Source organism: Aethalodelphis obliquidens, unplaced genomic scaffold (genome assembly GCF_003676395.1).
Source record: "Aethalodelphis obliquidens isolate GAN/ISIS:26980383/991018 unplaced genomic scaffold, ASM367639v1 scaffold149, whole genome shotgun sequence".
Taxonomy (NCBI): Eukaryota; Metazoa; Chordata; class Mammalia; order Artiodactyla; family Delphinidae; genus Aethalodelphis; species Aethalodelphis obliquidens.
This window is the reverse complement of record NW_020838093.1, coordinates 172,831-196,558: the sequence shown is the minus strand read 5'-3', so window position 1 is coordinate 196,558 and position 23,728 is coordinate 172,831. Positions and strand designations below refer to the sequence as shown.

At 41.0% G+C, this 23,728-nt stretch overlaps 1 protein-coding gene across 1 annotated transcript; it reads right to left on the bottom strand.

The window, feature by feature from the left end:
- Nucleotides 1-20,394, bottom strand: LOC113616535 (RE1-silencing transcription factor-like). Its single transcript, XM_027099921.1, has 5 exons — nt 20,279-20,394; nt 20,090-20,158; nt 13,544-14,447; nt 7,114-7,201; nt 1-35 (listed from the first exon to the last, which is right to left on the bottom strand). The coding sequence occupies exons 1-5, from the start codon at nt 20,366-20,368 to the stop codon at nt 32-34; spliced, it is 1,155 nt and encodes a 384-aa protein (XP_026955722.1). The 5' UTR covers nt 20,369-20,394; the 3' UTR covers nt 1-31.
- Nucleotides 20,395-23,728: the final 3,334 nt, after the last annotated feature.

Genomic DNA, 23,728 nt, shown 5'->3' with positions numbered 1-23,728 from the left:
ATAACTGCACTGGTCACACTTAAATGGCTTCTCACCTGAAGGTAAACGAGAGACGTTGCAGAAGGCATACATTAAGAAATGAATTCAAGATTTACTCAAGCATACTTGTAAGGAATTGGATATATGTAAAAAAGCAAACAAACAAAAAACCACCAAAACTATTTCTTGAAGACTTTATCATGCAAATTACATTTACCATATTTATTTGTATATCCTTCCTCTATCTCTTGACATTGATTCTCATAACAAATGGGAGAATAATTATATCAGTTAATCACCATCTTCAAAAAAGTTCATCAAGCTAGGGCTCTCCAGCACTAATAAAGGACACAGATTCATCAAGAAATACACAATTACTGGAAAAGTGACTTGGGCTCTTGATGTTAATTTTGGGGCAAAGGCACTCAAAGAGATAAGATAATTTTAAAGTTTTTATGTTTAGTTAAAACAAATGTATAATGGAATAGAACAGAAAAATCCCATACAGTTCAGATAAACCTTGAGACTTCAAAAGAAATATTATACACTCTAGGCTACACTCCCAGACCTTCTGTGTGAAAGTTTTAAAAGAATGCTTTGTCTTCAGGGAGCAAAAGGATTTTCCTTTAAATTTAACCCTTTTGTGCATCGTGGCAAGAGCTGAGTCAAGTTTTACTTAGCAAACTTTTTCACTGCTGGAGTTTCTATTCTGCAGCAAAAATATAACAAGTCAGAAATCTTTTCTTGATTTTCTCCCACCTTCTTCTAAAGAATGGGCAAAGAAACTAGGTAAATGAAAAGGGGCATACAAATATATATGGTATATAAAATTAGCAAAGAAAGTAATCACACGTACATACAAGACTAGAAGCCCACCCCCAACCCCCAAATTAAAGGCATTAAGATTAACTCATTCTACCTGAATACATACCCATCTAGATCACACTCTAGCAAATATTACCAAATGGTATCCATACCCCACTGGTCCAATGGAATGCATAGCAGAAAAATGGAAATTGACATTTATGAAAATTCATCTCTCAAACATTCTCAAATTCACATCAAATCTTATTTAATGTTTTCATAAAGCAAAACTACTCAGACATGAAGTAAAACCATGTAGATGGTGAGCTTTACATGATTAAAAAATGCCTGATGATAGAATACTCGATCACAAAACAAAAACTTATCTGCCCATGTCAGATTGTAAATGCAGCTAACTGGACAACTCTTTTCCATTATTAATCCACTAACAGATTCATAAATAGAGGTTTCTAACAATATGCTACATCACTCTATACTTCGCCCTATCTTGTCCTCTCCATTGAATGACTCGAATGGAGACATTTACTTAACATATATAGATACAGAATGGGGAAAAGGTATGTGACATAACGGTTAAAAACTTGTCCTACAGTAAAAATACGTGCGGAGATCAAATATGGGCTCTGCAACTTACTGTGAAGTCTTGAGCAAGGTACTGAAAACTCTCTAAGGCTCAACTTCCTCATCTGTAAAATATTCTTAAGTGTTGTGAACTATAAATAATCTAATCCACATAGAGCTCTTAGCAAAGGATAGATAGCCAAGCAGTCAATACACATTACCTGTAATGCATCACTTTTGGAATGAACTGGTAAGTTTTAGAATAGGTAAACAAAAGGGAAGATTTCATGTGCCTATCCTGCCTTAGTACATAAATCCTACTTTTGAGTAAACAAACAGCTGATAAATGGAGTTTATCTCTTCAGGAAAATAGTTGTGCTCTTAAAAGAATTATAAAGAAAATGTCATCATTTTATAAGCCCTAATGAATGAGAGTATTTTCACAGCCAGAATCAAACAAGATGCAAGCCCCCACCTGTGAAACGGTCAGAGAATGGGAGTTCCTAGGAGTCTGTATAAAACTGTGACATCATTTATTTGATTCATTCACCCCACCCCCATTTTTGCTTTATTGCCATCAAATCCTTCTTGTATTGGAAAATCAATTCATCAAGTTTAGCTTATTAATACCTAGCTAAATGAAAATTCTTTTGCCCTGTACCAACAGTTTTAACTTAATTCCCTTTTCCAGTTCTGGTAAAATTTACCTGCTTTTCATCTTTATAAATGTCAGATGTCTGTTTAATTCTTCCCAAATGAATTTATAGATGTAAGGCAAATTCAAAAAGGGAGTTTTATAAGCTTTACACATGCTTATCAAGAAGAGCCCAGAAAGAGTAACAAGGGAAATTTTAATTAGTGAGTAACAGGGGCATACTACTCAGCAATAAATTTAGAGTTCTGAAAATGCAGCATGAAATCTATCTCAAAAATATTTTACAGAAAGATGTTACATTTCTTAACGTAAGTCAGAGTATCAGTTGAGGGGGGACTATGGGAGTACTGACTAGAAAGGGTAAGGAGGGAACTTTTCTGAAGGTGGTAAAACATTTCATGTCTCCACCTAGATGGTGTAGTCAAACAAGAGAAAACATAAAGTCACTGCCCCATATACCTAAGATGCGTGCATTTTTGTATGTGTAAATTAAACCTTAATAAAAATTATTAAAAAATTATTCTAGGGACTTCCCTGGCAGTCCAGTGGTTAAGACTCTGAGCTCCCAATGCAAGGGGCACGGGTTCGATCACTGGTGGAGGAACTAAGATCTTACATGCTGCCTGGAGTGGCCAAAAAAAAAAATCTAAAATTCATAAGAAGACTCTCAAACCATAAAATGTGTCAAATGACCCAGCTATTAAACAGCACCTCCACAGAATTCCCTGGTGGTCCAGCAGTTAGGACTCTGCGCTTCCACTGCAGGGGGTACAGGTTCAATCCCTGGTGGGGGAACTAAGATCCTGAAGGATGTGCAGCCAAAAAAAAAAAAAGTGCCTCCATAGTAACCATCAAGTATTTGGCGAGAGGAAAATAATTTTTGCTTAAGAAAATATTTTTTTAATCTTAAAAGGAGTAGTCCTGAGAAGAAAAGTGATAAACCATTAGCCAGACTCATCAAGAAAAAAAGGGAAAAGAATCAAATCAATAGAATTAGAAATGAAAAAGGAGAAGTAACAACTGACACTGCAGAAATATGAAGTATCATGAGAGATTACTACAAGCAACTATATGCCAATAAAATGGACCATCTGGAAGAAACTGACAAATTGTTAGAAAAGCACAACCTTCCGAGACTGAACCAGGAAGAAATAAAAAATATAAACAGACCAATCACAAGCACTGAAATTGAGACTGGGATTAAAAATCTTCCAACAAACAAGAGCCCAAGACCAGATGGCTTCACAGGCAAATTCTGTCAAACATTTAGAGAAGAGCTAACACCTATCCTTCTCAAACCCTTCCAAAATATAGCAGAGGGAAGAACACTCCCAAACTCATTCTACAAGGGCACCATCACCCTGATACCAAAACCAGACAAAGATGTCAAAAAGAAAGAAAACTACATGACAATAGCACTGATGAACAGAGTTGCAAAAATCCTCAACAAAATACTAGCAAACAGAATCCAACAGCATATTAAAAGGATCATACACCATGATCAAGTGGAGTTTATCCCAGGAATGCAAGGATTCTTCAATATACCCAAATTAATCAATGTGATACACTATATTAACAAACTGAAGGAGAAAAACCATATCATCATCTCAATAGATGCAGAAAAACCTTTCGACAAAATTCAACACCCATTTATGATAAAAACCCTCCAGAAAGTAGGCACAGGGGGAACTTACCTCAACATAATAAAGGCTATATATGACAAACCCACAGCCAACATCATTCTCAATGGTGAAAAAATGAAACCATTTCCTCTAACATCAGGAACAAGACAAGGTTCTCCACTCTCACCAGTATTATTCAACATAATTTTGGAAGTTTCAGCCACAGTAATCAGAGAAGAAAAAGAAATAAAAGGAATCCAAATTGGAAAAGAAGAAGTAAAGCTGTCATTGTTTGCAGATGACATGATACTATACATAGAGAATCCTAAAGATGCTACCAGAAAACTACTAGAGCTAATCAATGAATTTAGTAAAGTAGCAGGATACAAAATTAATGCACAGAAATCTCTGGCATTCCTATACACTAATGATGAAAAATCTGAAAGAGAAATGAAGGAAACATTCCATTTACCATTACAACAACAACAAAATAATACCTAGGAATAAACCTGCCTAAGGAGACAAAAGACTTATATGCAGAAAACTATAAGACACTGATGAAAGAAATTAAAGAGGATACAAACAGATGGAGAGATATACAATGTTCTTGGATTGTAAGAATCAACACTGTGAAAATGACTCTACTACCCAAAGCAATCTACAGATTCAATGCAATCCCTATCAAACTACCACTGGCATTTTTCACAGAACTAGAACAAAAAATTTCACAATTTGTATGGAAACACAAAAGACCCCGAATAGCCAAAGCAATCTTGAGAAAGAAAAACACAGCTAGAGGAATCAGGCTCCCTGACTTCAGACTATACTACAAAGCTACAGTAATCAAGATAGTATGGTACTGGCACAAAAACAGAAATATAGATCAATGCAACAGGATAGAAAGCCCAGAGATAAACCCAAGAACATGTGGTTACCTTATTTTTGATAAAGGAGGCAAGAATATACAATGAAGAAAAGACAGTCTCTTCAATAAGAGGTGCTGGGAAAACTGACAGCTACATGTAAAAGAATGAAATTAGAACACTCCCTAACACCATACTCAAAAATAAACTCAAAATGGATTAAAGACCTAAATGTAAGACCAGACACTATAAAACTCTTATAGGAAAACAGGCAGAACGCCCTATGACATAAATCACAGCAAGATCCTTTTTGACCCACCTCCTAGAGAAATGGAAATAAAAACAAAAATAAACAAATGGGACCTAATGAAACTTAAAAGCTTTTGCACAGCAAAGGAAACCATAAACAAGATGAAAATACAACCCTCAGAATGGGAGAAAATATTTGCAAACAAAGCAGCTGACAAAGGATTAATCTCCAAAATTTACAAGCAGCTCATGCAGCTCAACATCAAAAAAAACAAACACCCCAAACCAAAAATGGACAGAAGACCTAAACAGACATTTCTCCAAAGAAGATATACAGATCACCAACAAACATATGAAAGGATGCTCAACATCACTAATCATTAGAGAAATGCAAATCAAAACCACAATGAGGTATCACCTCACAGAATGGCCATCATCAAAAAATCTACAAACAATAAATGCTGGAGAGGGTGTGGAGAAAATGGAACCCTCTTGCACTGTTGGTGGGAATGTAAATTGATACAGCCACTACGGAGAACAGTATGGAGATTCCTTAAAAAACTAAAAATAGGGCTTCCCTGGTGGTGCAGTGGTTAAGAATCCGCCTGCCAATGCAGGGGACAAGGGTTCGAGTCCTGGTCCGTGAAGAGCCCACATGCCGCAGAGCAACTAAATGTGTGCTGCAGAACTACTGAGCCTGCGCTCTAAAGCCCGCAAGCCACAACTACTGAAGCCCGTGTGCCTAGAGCCCATGCTCCACAACAAGAGAAGCCACTGCAATGAGAAGCCTGCTCACTGCAACGAAGAGTAACCCCCGCTCACCGCAACTAGAGAAAGCCCACACGCAGCAACAAAGACCCAATGCAGCCAAAAATAAATAAAACAAATAAATTTTAAAAAAACAGTTAAAGAAAAAAAACTAAAAATAAAACTACCATCTGACCCAGCAATCCCACTACCATATACCATGAGAAACCATAATTCAAAAAGAGTCATGTACCACAATGTTCATTGCAGCTCTATTTACAACAGACAGGACGTGGAAGCAACCTAAGTGTCTATCGACAGATGAATGGATAAAGAAGATGTGGCACATACATACAATGGAATATTACTCAGCCATAGAAAGAAATGAAATGGAGTTATTTGTAGTGAGGTGGATGGACCTACAGTCTGTCATACAGAGTGAAATAAGTCAGAAAGAGAATAACAAATACCGTATGCTAACATATATATATGGAATCTAAAAAAAAAAAGTTCTGAAGAACCTAGGGGCAGGACAGGAATAAAGACGCAGACATAGAGAATGGACTTGAGGACATGGGGAGGAGGAAGGGTAAGCTGAGACAAAGTGAGAGAGTGGCATGTTCATATATAGACTACCAAATGTAAAATCAATAGCTAGTGGGAAGCAGCTACATAGCATAGGGAAATCAGCTCAGTGCTTTGTGACCACCTAGAGGGGTGGGATAGGGAGGGTGGGAGGGAGAAACAAGACGGAGGAGATATGGGGATATATGTATACGTATGGCTGACTCACTTTGTTATAAAGCAAAAACTAACACACTGTTGTAGAGCAATTACACTCCAATAAAGATGTTAAAAAAAAAAAGTAGTCCGTGAAAAGAGTAGTCCGTGAAAAAACTTAGTAAGATGTCAATTCCCTTTAACAAACATTCACTGTGCTCACAATGGGAAACGAATTCCTATGTTAGCAGGATGGGGGAACTATCCAGTGTGATACCTACAAAAATATTACAAAGGCAAATACAAACTGGATGTATTTCCTCCAGTACGAAATATTTCATGCAAGATGAAATGGTAACATATCTACTGAGAAAAGGAAAGGAAGTTGTGGACCATGTCAATATCTCTAGGACCACCCAAGGGTCAGTGTGGCCAAAATGAAATAATTATCCATTCAAGACCACCTATGCTAATATTGGCTTTTTAACTTTGCCATCTATATACCTTCATAACGGGGACCAATTCTGGATGGTGACAATGATTATTTCAGTTCTAGAGTGGATAAATCTCTCACTTGTTATAGTCCTGTATTTTATTTATTATAGGTTAATAAACTGGGATCCTGGATTATCAATCATTCCTTAAAGTTTGGCTTTTGTTAATCAATCCTCAGAAACCTTATCAACTCTCAAGAGCACAAATCCAAATTTCAGGAAAGCAGCTAAGTAGGAATCCCTGGAACCCAGCAGCCACACACTGAAATTATTAAAAGTATATAAATATCCAAATTATATTAAAAATAAATCATAAATAATGACCCAGTTCCAGGTCTAGAAGAACTTCCTTATAATGGTAGTTTACTAAAAATGATAGAAAAATTCCGATTTCTTACCAACCTGAATGAGTACGCATATGTCTGGTTAGATGAGTTTTCTGAGAACTTGAATAAGGACAAAGCTCACATTTATACGGACGTTCTCCTACAAAAATATAATGATTAATGTTCAAATAATAAAATAAGGCAAATACAATTCTCACTAACAATACATACATTATTCAATACTGAGCAAAAATTTTTTACCAAGAATTTTTTCTCCCTATTATTGGCAAAATGGCCAGTTTTTATCATTTATTGAAACAGTAAATGACTTAATTCAGAATACACATAACTACATTATTTCTGCTTTGCTGAAGAAAAAGTATCATTGGCTTTCTGAATTACAGCCCTTTTAATTTTCACAGTAATGCTACATGTGTAATAGCAAATATTAAGAACTGAAAAATTATCTTGATCAGGTATCAATCAACTTCTGAAAATCAGAATTATCCTTAACAAAACCATGTACCCAAATTTTCTGATGCTATGGCTTGGGTAATTTTTTGGATCCTTATAAATGATAAATCTACCATTTTAAATTGTTAGCTTAAAGCAATAACATTTTTGAGTGGGGAGGCTATTGTTTTAAGCTAAAAATTTCAAGTGATAATTAGAAGTTTTATAGAAGACTCAGGTCAGTTTTCTTTTTCTTTTTTAAATTTATGTATTTTTTGGCTGCGTTGGGTCTTCGTTGCTGCGTGCGGGCTTTCTCTAGTTGCGGCGAGCAGGAGCTACTTACTACTCTTTGTTGTGGTGCACAGGCTTCTCATTACGGTGGCTTCTCTTGTTGCGGAGCACTGGCTCTAGGCACGCGGGCTTCAGTAGTTGTGGCTCACGGGCTCTAGCACACAGGCTCAGTAGTTGTGGCGCACGGGCTTAGATGCTCTGCGGCATGTGGGATCTTCCCGGACCAGGGCTCATATTCATGTCCCTTGTATCGGCAGGTGGATTCTTAACCACTGCGCCACCAGGGAAGTCCCAGACTCAGGTCAGTTTTAAATTATACTCATAAAGCCACAGGGACAGCGACCAGCTGACAATAACAGACCAGTGATTTACTACTAAAGAATTTAAGATTCAAAGGCAGAACATGTGTGTTTTTTGGACAGGGGTTGTCAACCACAAAATATACTGAAAAAAACACCTTGACAATTTGTTTTTGTCTATTTTTTGGCCACAAGATAATAAGTATGACTTCAGGCAAGCCTCCTCATCTATAACAGTAACACTACCTTCATTTTCTAGAATTGTGAGAATTTAAGATAATACCTGTAGAGCATTCAACCCCTGTGCCTGGCACATAAACAACAGTTATTATTTTGTCTATATTATACATTACAGTAATAGATGTATTTAATAACATGGGACAAGGAAAGGAATAGACAGAGTGAAAAATAAAAAGAGAATGTGGTGATAAGTGTGAAATGTGTTCCTAATAACTGTTCAGCTGTTATTAGCTGGTACTATAGATTAGACATAAATAGCTCATGGTAACAGAATGCCTACTTTAGCCTGGATGAATTTTAAGATAGCTTTAAAAATGTTGAATGTGGGCTTTCCCTGGTGGCGCAGTGGTTGAGAGTCCGCCTGCTGATGCGGGGGACACGGGTTCATGCCCTGGTCTGGGAAGATCCCACATGCTGGGAAGATCCCACATGCCGCGAAGCGGCTGGGCCTGTGAGCCATGGCCGCTGAGCCTGCGTGTCCGGAGCCTGTGCTCCGCAACGGGAGAGGCCCTCATACCACAAAAAAAAAAAAAAAATGTTGAATGTATTTTTGTAAAAAAAGATACATAATTGGCCAATAATCACATGAAAAGATGCATAGTATCATTAGCCACAAGAGAAATTAAAACAAAACCGCAGTGAGATGAAGATTTCACACGCACCAACATGGCTATAATCAAAAATAACAGATGTTAACATTTATTTGTTAGGTTGTGGAGAATTTGGAACCCTGATACAGTGCTTGTGAGACTGTAAAACAGTGCAGCCACTCTGGAAATCAGTTTGCCGGTCCCTCAAATGATTAAACATAATTACCATATGGCCTAGCAATTCCACTCCTAGGTGTCTATTTACCCAAGAGAAATAAAAACGTATGTCTACACAAAAACTTGTATAAGAATGGTCACAGCAACATTACTCATAATATCCAAAAAGTGGAAATAATCCAAAAAACCATTAACTGATAAACAGATAAACAAAATGTTGCTTATCCATACAAGAGAGTATTATTTGGCAGTAAAAGGAAAACAAGTACTGTACATAGGACATGGATGAACCTTGAAGACATTATACTAAGTGAAAGAAGGTAGCCACTGAGGGCCACATATTATATGATTCCATTGATATGAAATGTTCAGAACAGGCCAATCTACAGTGAATTATATGGTACATCAATTGTGTATCAGTCAAGCTGTTACCAAAAAAAGTTAACGGAAGAAAAATTTGATACCCTTACAGATTAACGTGAAGGATCAACTAAGGATAATCTACTTTTAAATTCTTCGTAACGAAACAAGTTGCTTCTGCCTGTGCAACTCACCAAAATAGGCATAAATACTCTAGAAGTGCTAGTAATTTTTCAGTCACACATATAGGCAAAAACATCATCTTTTAAAGTAGAATTTGTGAGGACTTCCCTGGTGGCGCAGTGGTTAAGAATCCACCTGCCAATGCAGGGGACACGGGTTTGAGCCCTGGTCCAGGAAGATCCCACATGCAGCGGAGCAACTAAGCCCGTGCACAACTGCTGAGCCTGTGCTCTAGAGCCCGAGAACCACAACTACTGAGCCTGCACGCCACAACTACTGAAGCCCGCGCGACTAGAGCCCGTGCTCCACAACGAGAAGCCACCACAATGAGAAGCCCACACACCACAACAAACAGTAGCCCCCACTCGCTGCAACTAAAGAAAGCCAGCACACAGCAACGAACACCCAATGCAGCCAAAATATAAATAAATAAATACATTAAAAAAAAAATGAATGCACTAAAGCAAAATTTGTGAACTGGTTAGATATCAAAACCACAAAATGAAAACTCTTTTGATTGAAGACTCAAATGGAAATCCTCAGCCCCCTACCATGATGATTACCTATAAAATGAGATTAAGAAGTTTGAATCTTAGTTGTATATGACCATGGGCACATCACTTTAGGCTATCAAGCCTGAAGTTCTCCCTCAGTAAACACCCGTCTTCCTCAGTAAATTGTTCTGAAGATTAGGAGAGAGTAGAAGAAAGCACCTAACACTGAGCACTCAATACAGGAACATAAGACACCCACTAAGTGAACCTGAAAAGTAGGCTACGTAAGGGAGAAATAAGAAACAAGTGATTCCTGCTGATGATCGCTTCTTATCTCCTCTGCTCTTCAGCACTAGATGAATTAATTTTTCCATAAATACCATGTTCAGAACCATGCATTTAATACCACTGATACTCTCAGAATTTACATAATAAATACTATCCTTCTATTTATACATCAACAAACTGTTTTGAAATTTTTTTCTTTTAAAAAACCACAAATTAGGTAATACTGGGGGAAAAAGCTTTTTAAAAGTATTAAGACAGGGGCTTCCCTCCTGCTCCAGTGGTTAAGAATCCACCTTCCAATGCAGGGGACGTGGGTTCGATCCCTGGTCCAGGAACTAAGATCCCACATACCACAGGGCAACTGAGCCTGAGCTCCACCAACTAATGAGCCCGTGTACCACAACTGCAGAGCCCACGCAATCTGAGCTCCACCAACTAATGAGTCCATGTACCACAACTGCAGAGACCACACGCTCTGGAGCCCCTGCACCACAACTAGAGAGAAGCCCACACACCGCAACGAAAGATCCCACATGCCACAACTAAGACCCAACACAGCCAAAAATAAAACAAATATTTTTTTAAAAAATGTATTAAGACCAGGACTCCCCTGGTGGTGCAGTGGTTAAGAATCCAGCTGCCAATGCAGGGGATACAGGTTCGATCCCTGGTCCAGGAAGAATCCATATGCCACGGAGCAACTGAGCCCGTGTGCCACAAATACCGAGTCTGCGCTCTAGAGCCCGCGAGCCACAACTACTGAGCCCACGTGCTGCAACCACTGAAGTCCGCGCGCCTAGAGCCTGTGCTCCACAACAAGATAAGCCACCGCAATGAGAAGCCCGCGCACCGCAGTGAAGAGTAGCCCCCGCTCACCGCGACTAAAGAAAGCCCGTGTGCAGCAACCAAGACCCAACGCAGCCAAAAAATTTAATTAATTTAAAAAACACATAAATAAAAAAATTTTTTTAATAAAAAATGTATTAAGACCAAATAAGTTTAACACTAAAATGAAATGAGATATGTACAACCAATGTTAGCTATGTAAGTCATAACCTTATTGTGGAAATAGCAACTTTAATGTGGAGAAAAAGTTAAGTAATGAATGATGACGTATATAAAATACAGCCATTAAAATTAGTCACCTAGACAGTAATTAAGTGAAAAGAAACCACTGTAAAATTAAGAAATGGCAAAAAGTAGAGATCCTATTTTTAAAAAAGTATACATAAAAAATTGAAAATATACAACAAAACTGAAATTTTCCCAGTTCTCTCCATTTTCCTTTTTTTTAATTCTAAAAATTTCTTAAATCAACTAATTTAGACTTATTGTTGAAAACATTTTTAGATTTTGGGGAAAATTTTTAAACTGTTCAGTGACTCAACAATTTTGAAAGTATCAAAATATAACTGACACCAAAAAATCAAAATTTAATAAGACAAAGACACTGGTCATATTTTTTTTTAATACTTTTTAAAAATATATTTATTTATTCAGTTGGCTGCGCTGGATCTTAGTTGCGGCATGCGGGAATCTTTTAGCTACGGCATGCAGGATCCAGTTCCCTGACCAGGGATCGAACTCAGGCCCCCTGCATTGGGAGCACAGAGTTTTAACCACTGAACCACCAGGGAAGTCCCAACACTGGTAATATTCCTTATGCTGACTTGCATGGTGGCTATGAGTATATATATTTGTAAAACTTCATCATTGTCAGTAATACCTCAATTTAAAAAAATTCATAAAGGTGTACACATAAAAGTCATGCACTTTTACCATATGTCACAGTTACTACCTGAAAGCTCTACAGATTATGGCCGATTCTAAATTAGGCCCCAAGGTTTTCACAAAACTGTGAAAGGACATAAAGTACTTAGGGCGAAAGAATATATGGTATCTGGGATTTGTTTTATGATATTGCAGGTGAGGTTAGTTTAGTCTAACAGTTTGTTTAATTAAAACTGTTAAGTGATTAATGGTGTAGAATTCCCAAGTAACTCTCATTTCCTATGCCATGTAATTGTGAAGTGTGTGTACTTTTTTACTTTTGTAATAAAATGGTTTTGAAGCCTGGAGACAATCACAGATTATAACAAATTCCAAAGAGATTGCAAATTCTTTTACATAACTAGATTTTAAAGCTTTAAATTACACAGAAGCCATCTACTAGAGCTTAGGAATCTTGCTACACATGGTCTTTCTTATAATGGAATTTCATCTGCAAGTTTTCTTGTTTATGTCTACCACTTAAGCAAAGCAACATCAATTCCTCTCCTCAGTATGACTCACTTCAGCATGGGGTTCAGTCCTGCAGAGTGACAACTACTGCAAAAGGGATCTGATGCAAACAGCATTCCAGAGCCCCTTTTCACTTCTGATACAGAGTAGAGTACTAGGTTACCCTAACCATTTTGTTCAGACCAGTAATCAGTCCTCAAAGGTACCAATTCACATCAGGAAAATGTTAACATAACTATCAGTAGTTACAAACACTGCTTTTAAAAAATGAGACCCCTTGGGCTTCCCTGGTGGTGCAGTGGCTGGGAGTCTGCCTGCCAATGCAGGGGACGTGGGTTCGTGCCCCGGTACGGGAGGATCCCACATGCCACGGAGCGGCTGGGCCCGTGAGCCATGGCCGCTGAGCCTGCGCGTCCAGAGCCTGTGCTCCGCAGCGGGAGAGGCCACAGCGGTGAGAGGCCCGTGGACCTCAAAAAAAAAAAAAAAAAAAAAATGAGACCCCTTAATGAAAGTCAATTTAAAAGTGAATAATTAAGGGGTGTTGGGGAGAAATGGGGAGCAACCACTGAGAGGGGTTTCCTTTTGGGGTGAAGATGTCCCAAAATTGACTGTGGTGTTGGCTGCACAATTCTGTGAACACACTAAAACCAATGCATTCTAACTTTCAATGGATGAATTGTGTGGGAGTGGAGTACATCTCAATAAAGCTGTTATTTAAAAAACTGAATTGCCAAATATGACAAAATATTAATAACTCTTGAGTATAGCTGATGGGGACCCATGGGTGCAGTGGGGCATTCTCTTCTGAGATGTTTGAAATTTTTCATTTTTAAAGTGTTTCATTTGGGGGGTAGCGTACACTTATAAACAAGAAAGGTCCTCTTACCTGTATGAGTTCGAACATGCTGAACATAATTGTTTTTTCTGTCTGAAAAATAGTTGCATTTTCCACATGTGTATACTTTCCTTGGAAAATGGTTTCTCAAGTGTTTCCTCCAGTGATATTCGCTTACTGTGGTGTACGTGCAAATGATGCACTTGTAGACTCGCTCATTGTCCCCGGCTCGGGTGTGGTGTTTCAGGTGAGCAGTATAGTGATCATAGCGATTGGTATTGTAGCCGCAGCGGTCACAGCGAATGGGGCCCTTGGAGAAATCTCCCTCTTCCCCGGTGGAAGAGCCACATTCCCTGGCTTTGGCTTGCTTCTCTGCACTTTCCTCCACAAAAAATTTCTTGGCACTATGAACTCGGATGTGATGCACAAACTGTTCTTCAGATTCTGCTTCATACTGGCATGGTTTACAGCGAAAGGGCTTGGTCTTCAAGTTCTTGCATTTGTCCTCTGCTACAGGTGTTTCCCGAGGAAGATCTTTATTTGCGCTGTACGGTTCTGAGGCAGCTGACACCTCAAACACAGGCCGCGGTTGCACAACACTGAGTTCCAAACTCTCCAGTTCCATGTTTTCCAGCCCACTGGGCTCGCCTTTTACCTCAGGAGACTCCTCAAGTCCTTCTCCGTCACTATCTGAAAAGTTGTTCTCCCCAACAGGCATCAATTCTGCCATCTGTCTTTCTTCGCCAACCAGGTAATCACAGCAGCCGCCGTTTACTTCCCCAGTTAAGGCCACATTTGCCAACATGATGAGCTGAGGCGCAGCCAGTTCAGCTCTGGAGAGATCAGGCAAGTCATACATGTCGTTAGGCAAGGCCATGCCCATGGTGCCACTGCCGGTGAACAGACCTCCTCCTCCGGAAGACTGCCCCATTACCTGGGTGGCCATAACGGTGTTCTGCATTCAAAACAAAACAAATAACACGAAAGCACCACTTTAAACACAACTTTTACTGGTCTAAAACCACAACATCACTGTAATTCTTCATAACTTAAAAAGATACATTTTCCAATATAATCTTTAAACTCAATCAGCTTCATTAACTACTGAAAATAAGCCTTTACAATATTTTTGTAATTCCAAATTCTCTTTACTGCAGTCATCAAAAAAATTTCTATGAGCCCCTACAAAAAATTCTATCAAGCGTTTGACACAACTCATCCATCAACTAGGTCTACCACTGGCTTGCCTTCCCTCAAGCACTTTTACTTTTTCTAGTGGAAAAATATAAGTAACCTTCATTTTTAGTGCTAATTAAAATTTTATTTTAAATTCCATAAATGAACAGTAAACTGCTGTCCTCTCAACTCCCCCTTCAAAAGTTTACTGGTCTGAATCAGAAAGGGGAAAAATCCAAAAGCTACCTGTGCATTTATTAAGTACAAACAGCCTGAAAAGCAGAAGCCTATAGTTAGTGAATTGAAGTTCATATGAACTCAACTAGCTCCAAAAGAATAAACTACAGTTGACCCTTGAACAAGAGGGTTAGGGGCACCAATCCCCAGTGCAGTTAAAAATCTGCATGTAACTTTGGGTTCCATAAAAACTAGACTACCAATAGCCTACTGCTGACCAGAAGCCTTATGGATAACATTAACAATCAGTTAAACATATTTTGCATGTTATGTGCATTATATAATAGTGTACAAGATGAATTGTGCTTGTCAGTATCTTTATCAATATTGTATTATACGATGCAAAATACTGTAGATGTTACACGTATTACTAACATTAGGCATCAAAAAAGATAATGTGAAAAAGAAATTCATACTTATTTACAGGTATAACGATTAATGCACTGATAAAGAAGCAGCAACAATGATTGCTTTATGGTAGTCTATTGTGATCAATAGGACTGCTTCACAGTAGCCTAGCCTATATGCAAATGAATTAATCACAAAATTTTTAAGCATATAGTATAAGGCATATTCATAATATAGTATTGGAAATACTGTTTTGTTTTAAGAAACTACATACATGTGATGATAGGCTGATACGCTTTCTCAAATTGTAAGAGGCATACTGTATTTTAATGTAAGTATTTAAAAGCAAAGTTATACAGCAGTAGAAAAACTAATACATTATTAATTTCACATTAAATATCATCTTATACCTTTGTACAAGTCTTGCACACAATGAATACTTAGGTAATGACGATGATGACACAACGTCTCCCAGCTCTTGTTATACGATTACTAGATTTTCACAAGACACTCACACACATATCCAACAGATAAGTTTATTAACTGAATGGCATGATTATTTACTATTCATTAAGTGGAAGTGGATCATCATAAAGGTCTTCATCTTTCTGTCTTCAGTTGAGTAGGGTGAGGAGGGCGGGGAAGAGGAGGGGTTGGTCTTGCTGAGTCAGGAGTGGCAGAGTGGAAAGAGGTAGAGGAAGTGGATGGGAAGGAAGAAAGAGGTGCAGAGGCAGAAGAGGTGGAGGAAGTGGAAGGAGGGAGGCACTCTGTGTAACTTGAGGGAAATACATCTTAATTTCTGTCTGACTTTTTTGCTTTTCCACTTCTCTAAAAATGTTTCTATAGGGTACTAATCCTTCTTCAACCACTGGCTTTAGTTTTAGTGTCTGTATCACACAAGGGTCCAAGTCATAAAAGAAGTCAAAAGTAGTCTTCAACAAAAGGAACCCTGCTGCCAGACTGTCCAATGTCAATTTGTTTTCTGGTACTGCTATTTCCATGTCTTTTTCCTCATCATCTGGCACCGGCTCAGAAACACTTAACTCCAAATCGACTCCCGTTAATTCCTCTGGTATGGTGTCTATTAGCTCTTGAATATTCCCAAGATCTGTATCTTGAAGCCCTTCACCGCCCCCCCCACCTTTTTGCCATACCCACAATCTCTTTCATGACTTCCTTGATTGGCTGTCGTAAATCCTGTGAAGTCTTGCACATCTGGACACAGTTTTCTCCAGCAGGAATTTATTGTTTTAGGCTTGCTGGCTTTCACAGCTTTTTCTATCACAATGATGTGATCCTTCCAGACTTTCATGATGTTCTATCGGGGTTGTCTTTCATAGCATTGACAATCCTTTCATAGAGTACCACAAGTAATGAGCCTTCAAGGTCCTTACAACACCTCGATACAGGCTTCATTCAAAGACGTTGTGTTGGGGGACAAGTATACCACTTTGACACCTTCAATGTTGCTCATGGTTCTAGGTGGCCAGGGGCATTGTCCAATACCAAAAAACTTTAAAATGCAGTCCCTTACTGCAAGGTACTTCGTGATCAGGGACAAAGCACTGATGGAACCAATCCAGAAAAGTGTTCTCATTGCCGAGGCCTTCTTGTTGTACAACCAAAAGAATAGCAACTGGTATTTATCTTTTTTCCCTTTAAGTATAGTGGGCTTCAGGAGTTCCCTGGCGGCCTAGCGGTTAGGATTCCAGGCTTCTGCCGTGGCGCAGGTTTAATCCCTAGTCAGGGAACTGAGATCACGCAAACCATATGGCGTGGCCAAAAAACAAAAAAAAAAAGGGATAGTGGGCTTAGCAGCTTTATAGATAAGAGCAGTCCTGATCAAAAAATCAATTCGCACAAAACATGTTAGTCTTCAATCAGCCTTAAATCCTGATGCTCACTTCTCTTTCTTACTAATGAATGACCTTTTTGGCAATTTTTTCCAGAGTAGGGCACATTTCTCTGTGTTAAAAACCTGGTTTAGGCAGACAGCCTTTCTCTTCAATAACTGTGTTCACGGCATCTGGGAACTCAAAGCCGGTTCTGGTATCTTGATATTTTTTTCTAAAATTACCAAACTATCCTCTGCTGGCATTAAATTCTCCAGATTTAGAAACTGCACCTTCCTTTTGCTTTAAGTCGTCATATAACTTCTCTTTTCCTCGAATCATATTAGACTCTATAGGTATGCCTTTCTTATAGTAATGCTATAACCACGTAAAAGATGCATTTTCAATATGAGATAGAAAGGCATTTCGCAAAAAGTGTAAGTCTTTCATGTCTGCTGGCAAAAATGCAGAGACAGTTTCCAAACTTCCTTTTCTTTTTTTACAACAATCCTTACACTGGACTCATTGATCTTGAAATGGCGGGTAACAGAAACTACAGAACTCAGTTTATGGTACATATCAAGCAATTCAACTTTTTCTTCATTTCCAGCATCACTAGAACACTTCATATGGGTCCCACGGTGTTATTCAAGGTTTCTGGTATCACACTAAACACGATAAAAAACGCTCAGGAACTACGAGAGGTGACTTTTTTTTTTTTTACTGCAAACACAGTTTACTGGAGAGACCAACTGCTCACCTGGAAATGATTAGACTCACAAGACGTTTTGAGTGGATACCTGCAACACTTGCACTCACCAAAATAGCAAAAAGAGGTAGCTATGAAATTATTACAGTACTACAGTATGGACTACAGTTAATATTAGGCAGTAATGAGTTACTACTGCATCTTTACATTTGTTTACATTTCTCTGGACTGGAATGGTGCCATGGGTGGTCTGTGTTTGTGTAATTTTTGATAAATTTAAACTTTTTATTAGATTTGTATATATTTTATGGTAGCAAATGATAAAATACACTACTATCTACATATATTTTAGGCACTCATGAGGTACCTTCTAAATTTTTTCGATATTTCTAGGCTATGTGTATCATCTGTAAATTTTTTCAAAATGTTGCAAATCTCTAAGAAACTTTCCAATATATTTCTTGGAAAACAAAATCCACATATAAGTGGACCCATACAGCTCAAACTCCTGTTGTTCAAGGGTCCAATGTACTCTGAAAACGTACTTAGTACCATTAAAGTACCACTTAGTTTCTTTTTTTGATGACCTGTTTCAAAGTAAACAAAAGTTATGGACCTTTCTTCCTGTAAAAAGGGAAGTTTGGTGTATTCAAAAATACACAAATGAAAATACAGAAACTTTCAAACCCCCTAATAAAATAACTGGACAACTCATCTCCAAATCAGCAACTTTCTTGCACTGCGCTTGACTTGGCCCACTTGCCTGGCGGAGCCATAACAAGATCACCTTGAAAACATGTTGGGCTTTTTTATAAACTGTCTTAACCATGCTACTTTCCAATCTAAAAGGTGTAATTCTCAAATTAGGTGTTCTCCTGCGAATTAGAAAAAGCAAAATAGGTGGCAAAGGCTAAAAAAAATGTTAAACCCAAAATACAAAAAGTAATCCTGTCTCACCCAAGTGCATAAACACAAACCGGTTGAGTCATAGGTACCAACAAAAGTTGGAATCAAATGCCATCACACAAAGCAAACGCTGTCCAAGGGTTTAACAGCCCAGACTACTCGGTAATTTCTAATTCTTCCCAAACCCTAACTACCATCCCCAAAGGGATTTTAACGTTGGTCGGGAAGACTGTCCAAGCACAGTCCGAAAGCCCAACGTGCTACGCGAATTCCTACGTGCTGCTGCCACCAGAGCCTGCCTCGGCGGCGGCATTCCTAACTCAAATAGGCATTCGGCCATTTTCTCAAAATACGTACCAAACACAAAGCAGCTCTTTGCAAACTCGGGAGCTCTCGCTTCCTCTCGGCTCGGCCCGCTCACTGCACCACTGACACACCAGTTGCCGCCACACTCGTCCTGAACCTTTCCCTGGGCTCCCCAACACTAAAGACTGCAAGACGGGCAAACTCGGGGTGCCGCTGGGCCAGGTCAAGTCTTCCCCAGTTCAGGCTGCCCCCTCCTGGCCCGCGCGCCCGAGTCCGGGAAGAGGGAGGAAAGTTACCGCGTCGCCGCCGTCCCGGCTGCTCGCCGGCCCCAGCCTCGCCCTCCGCAGGGGGCCGAGGAGCCGCCGCGAGCGCCCTCCCGAGGCGCCGGGCCCCGAGCGCCGGAGGGGGCCCCCGCGCCCCGGAAGTTTGTGGGTTCACTCCCCCACGGCGCCCCGCGGGACGCGCGCCCCGACCCCGCCGACGGCGGCGGCTAGGTGGCCCCACGCAGAGGGCCCCGGCGGCGGGGCGGCCCGATCGCAGAAATCGCTGTCCAGCCCCATTGGCAGAACCACCCGAGCCCCAGGCTGACTCAACCCTCCCGGCCGCACTCAACGGCGCCTTCCGGCGAAAGGGAGAGGCCGCAGAGGGAGGGGGCGGGAGGACCGCCGGCAAGCAAGGAGCTGCGGCGGGACCTGGAGCAGGAGCACGAGAGGAAGTTTCAGAACTAGGGCCCCAAGCAGCTCCGCTCCTGGCCTCAGGACAAGACTCCCAGGGACGCCCGGGCCCGCGCGGAGGCGGCGGCCCGGCCTCAACTGGGGAGGGGGTCCCGGCGCCGCGCCGCTCCCCACCAAAGCCCCCGGCCCAGCCCCCGGACCGCGACGGTGTAACCCGATCCCGTTCAGCCGCCAGTCCCCGCCCGACGCGGCCGCCACCGCCGGAGCCACAGTATCTGCAAATCAGCCCTGGACAGCGCCTCGCTCCGCGTCCTTCCGCGCCCTCCCCCTCCCGCGGCAACCGCCGCCACGACCGCCCGGCCGGCCCGCCGCCCCCACCCAACCGTCACCCAGACCGCGCCACGCTTACCGGCCTTCCTGGGCGAGGAGGGGCGAAGACCCGCGTCGCCGCTCCTTCTCGGACTACTTTTCTTTGTTGCTGGAGTTTCGGGGGAGGGGAGGGAGAGGGCGGAAAAGTTGGACGCTGGGGCAGTCGAGGCCCGCGAAGACCCAGGAGAGGGGCTGCAGAGAGTGTTCAGGCCTCCGGCTCTCGCCCTACCGTCCCGGCCGCCGCCGCCGCCACCTGGGGCCCCGGACCTCGGCGGCGCTTGCTCTGCTCCTGCGCCGTGAGTTCTCGGGAGCCGCACATTCCAGCACAGAAGGCTGCGCCGCGCACCCGGCCCGCGGCGCCGCCGCCGCCGCAGCCGCCGCCGCCACTCCCGGGACACGCCCCCTCCGCCTCCCGCGCGCGCCCGCGGGACACGCCCTCTCCACCGCCCCCGCGCGTGGCCGCCTGGCGCGCCCCGCCCCTGGATGAAGGAGGTTGCTCTGGGCCCCAGCCGTGCTAGGGGCGCCCCGACGGATAGCTGACCCTGACCTCCTCAGATCCCCAACTCTGACCCTTAGGTCTAAAGAGAAGCGAGGCCGCCTCCCTTTCTTGATTTCCATCATAAACAGAAAAGTTAACTCCCAGCCCTGGCGTGCATGCATGAGAACAGCACTGTTAAAAGAAAAATGTATAAGCTTTGTCACCCTCCCTTTCAAGTCTAAAGTGCTTGAAAATACCTTTAAGAATCTCTTCAAGTCGCCACCCTTAACTAATTAAGCTTCATTTTAAGCTTCTACGTGAAAAATGCTTTCCAAATTTTAAAATGTAAGCCAAAAAAACGCAATCAGTTAGTGAGTTGTGAAAAGAAAATGTTACAGGAAGGTTGTGGATTCAAAATTGTGAGAATGAGGACAGAGGGGACAAGTCCCTAGACGTGGAAGGTCATTGCTGAGCCTTCAAAGCACTATTTCAGTGTAGCAATTACCCTCAGATTACAGAGGGTATAGAGGGTGGTGAGGACGTGGAGGCTGCTTCCTGAGCAAGTTTTGGAGAGTAACCTGCTTCCACGTTTATAAAGTGGGGTAACCCATGCATGCTACCTGGTACACAGTAATATGCTAGAGAGAGAGGGGGAGAGAGAGAGAGAGAGAGTAGTTTCATGCCCCCTTCCCTTCTTTTTGTACCAGAAATGCCTTAGATGTCTTAAATAACAGCTGTCCTCAGAAATTGAATGGCTCCCTTAAACCCCTTAGTGTGGCATTCGAGATCCTGACTACCCAGATCTAGATAAGTTGGACTATCAGTTTTATAAAAGAGGTAGCAGCAAGTGCTTTGGGGGTTTAGAGGAGGGAGATAGTTTCTAACTAAGAGGATCTAGAAACGTCACAGTAGATGATTATCTGATCTGGCCTTGAGCACTGGGAGAATTTCAACAGGTAGAAAATAAGGGAAGGAACATTATACACAGTGAAAACAGCAAGCTCAAAAACCTACCTGAGACTTCCCTACCTCCTTCTCAGGCTCCCCCAGTTCCTTCTCTTTAAAGTTCCTTCACTTTTTTCTCTTATGAGAGAGCTTTCAGACTCTCTGGTCTACTCCTCAGTAGACTTCTTTTCCTAACTGTTGACAATGTTATTAATTAATGCAATGCCAGATGCAAAATGGAATGAAGGTCCTATGGTGCTTAACCACAAAAGGTTTTGATACTTAATATCAAATTCAAACTCTCCCCATGAATCAAGAAGTATTCACCTTCATTGATCCCAAAAGAAAAAGAAAAATGCAGAAGGGAACGGTAAAAAAAAAAAAAGAGAGAATGGGGGTGGGGGGAGTGTAGAAGGAATGAAAGGAAGGAAGAAAGGAAAGAAGGAAGAAAACCTTTGTAGGCCTGGTAACAAACTTTTTTGTTTTTTTGGCCACACCACATGGCTTGCATGAATCAAGAGTTCCCTGACCAGGGATGGAACCTGGGCCCCTGGCAGTGAAAACGCCAGGTCCTAAACACTGCACCACCAGGGAATCCCCCAAATGTTTCTACAGTTATTCAGTTAAAAAAAAATTTTTTTAACTAAAATCTAATTTGAGGTTGCATGGGTTTTTTAGATGCTGTAGCCCAGGGAACAATTCTGTCCTCTACAAAGCCCTCAAAAATGTTAACATTCTTTCCCTTTTTCATGTCCAAAAAGGCAACATCTCTTTTTAAACTTACTAGATAAATGTCCTTCATTCCTCAGTCTGACTGCTTACTGGAAATGTTTTATTAATTGGGAATTTATTCCCACATATTGTGATGCAAATAGATGAATGGCAAATCAGCAGCTGCATTCATTTAAAATTAGCGGAGGCCCTTGTTCAAGAGATGGCATATTCAGAGTGACCCAAATTATCATGACATGAAGGCCACAGGTCAAATTCAAAGCCAAGTTACAAATCAATAGAAACTTTCCATGGAGAAGCTGGTTCTATAAACTAATTATTAATTGTTTTCAAGAAGCTCTGTGTTACTTTGCTGCATCCAAAATTTAAGATCTTCTACAAAATAAAGACTTTAAACTGTCACTGATTTCTGGTTTTTAAAATCTGAGCCCATGGATTCTTTCCCAGAAATTTAATTCATCATTTAAAAATTTTTAATTGTCGTATGTTCTTAGTAATATTTTTCTCTAGAGATTCACTTCATAAGTTTGGTTAAATATTGTTTTTGAGCTTCTATGCTTTTTATTCCTGACCATGATTCGCTTTTTCTTCAGGAAAAGCTCAATTTGACTGAGCTCTTTTTAAGAAGTTCAATAATCCACTTTAAATGTTACATCTTGGTCTTCCCTGGTGGCGCAGTGGTTGAGAGTCCGCCTGCCGATGCAAGGGACATGGGTTCGTGCCCCTGTCCGGGAAGATCCCACATGCTGTGGAGTGGCTGGGCCCGTGAGCCATGGCCGCTGAGCCTGCGTGTCCGGAGCCTGTGCTCCACAATGGGAGACGCCACGGCAGCGAGAGGCCCGCGTACCGCAAAAAAAAAAAAAAAAAAATTAGGGTACAACATCTCCATCCTGATGTTGAAACGTTATGGTTCCACTATCACCAGCCAAAGAGGTAACATTGGACGAACACCTGGGGCCTTTCTCCCATTTTCCCTACATTTCCAGTTTGCACCTCCAGGAGTCTCCTCCAGAGATAACTGATCCTGTAAGGATTAAAATCTGGCTCTGAAATTTGTGTTCTCTGAGTCAGCACAATTTCCATTTCTCATTTAGTTCACAGTGACTTACAATAACTTAACAATAACTTTTAATAACTTATAATAACTTAACAATAACTTACAGTAACTTAAAATATTGCTTTGTGCTCTCTACAATCTTATTCTGAAACTTTTGGTAACAAAAGTTGTGATAGATTTGAGACAGAAAAGGAAGGGTTCAGGGCACAACAAATAAAAGAATGATATAACCATTAAGAAGATCAGGACATGACAGAAACGGGTTAGAACCTACTAGGCCAAAGATGGCAGAAGATTAGATTTCCAGTAGACTTTGAGCCTCATTATATGCTCATTGTAATACATTAGCATGCTAAATGAAACACACACAGGTGCCATCACAGTTCCAAGGCTGACCATAAAAGGCCAAAAAGTGGGTGGTGCCCCAATTCCTGGAAATCCCTGCCCCTTCTCCAAGGTAGTTAGAA

Excerpts from the sequence above, each read along its gene's own strand:
- LOC113616535 (XM_027099921.1), bottom strand. The coding sequence starts at position 20,368 with ATGTGCGGCTCCCGAGAACTCACGGCGCAGGAGCAGAGCAAGCGCCGC. Across the intron at positions 20,159-20,278 it reads CGGCGGCGGCGGCCGGGACG|CAACAAAGAAAAGTAGTCCG; the intron begins GTAGGGCGAGAG and ends CCGAAACTCCAG. Across the intron at positions 7,202-13,543 it reads GCATGTTCGAACTCATACAG|GAGAACGTCCGTATAAATGT; the intron begins GTAAGAGGACCT and ends ATATTTTTGTAG.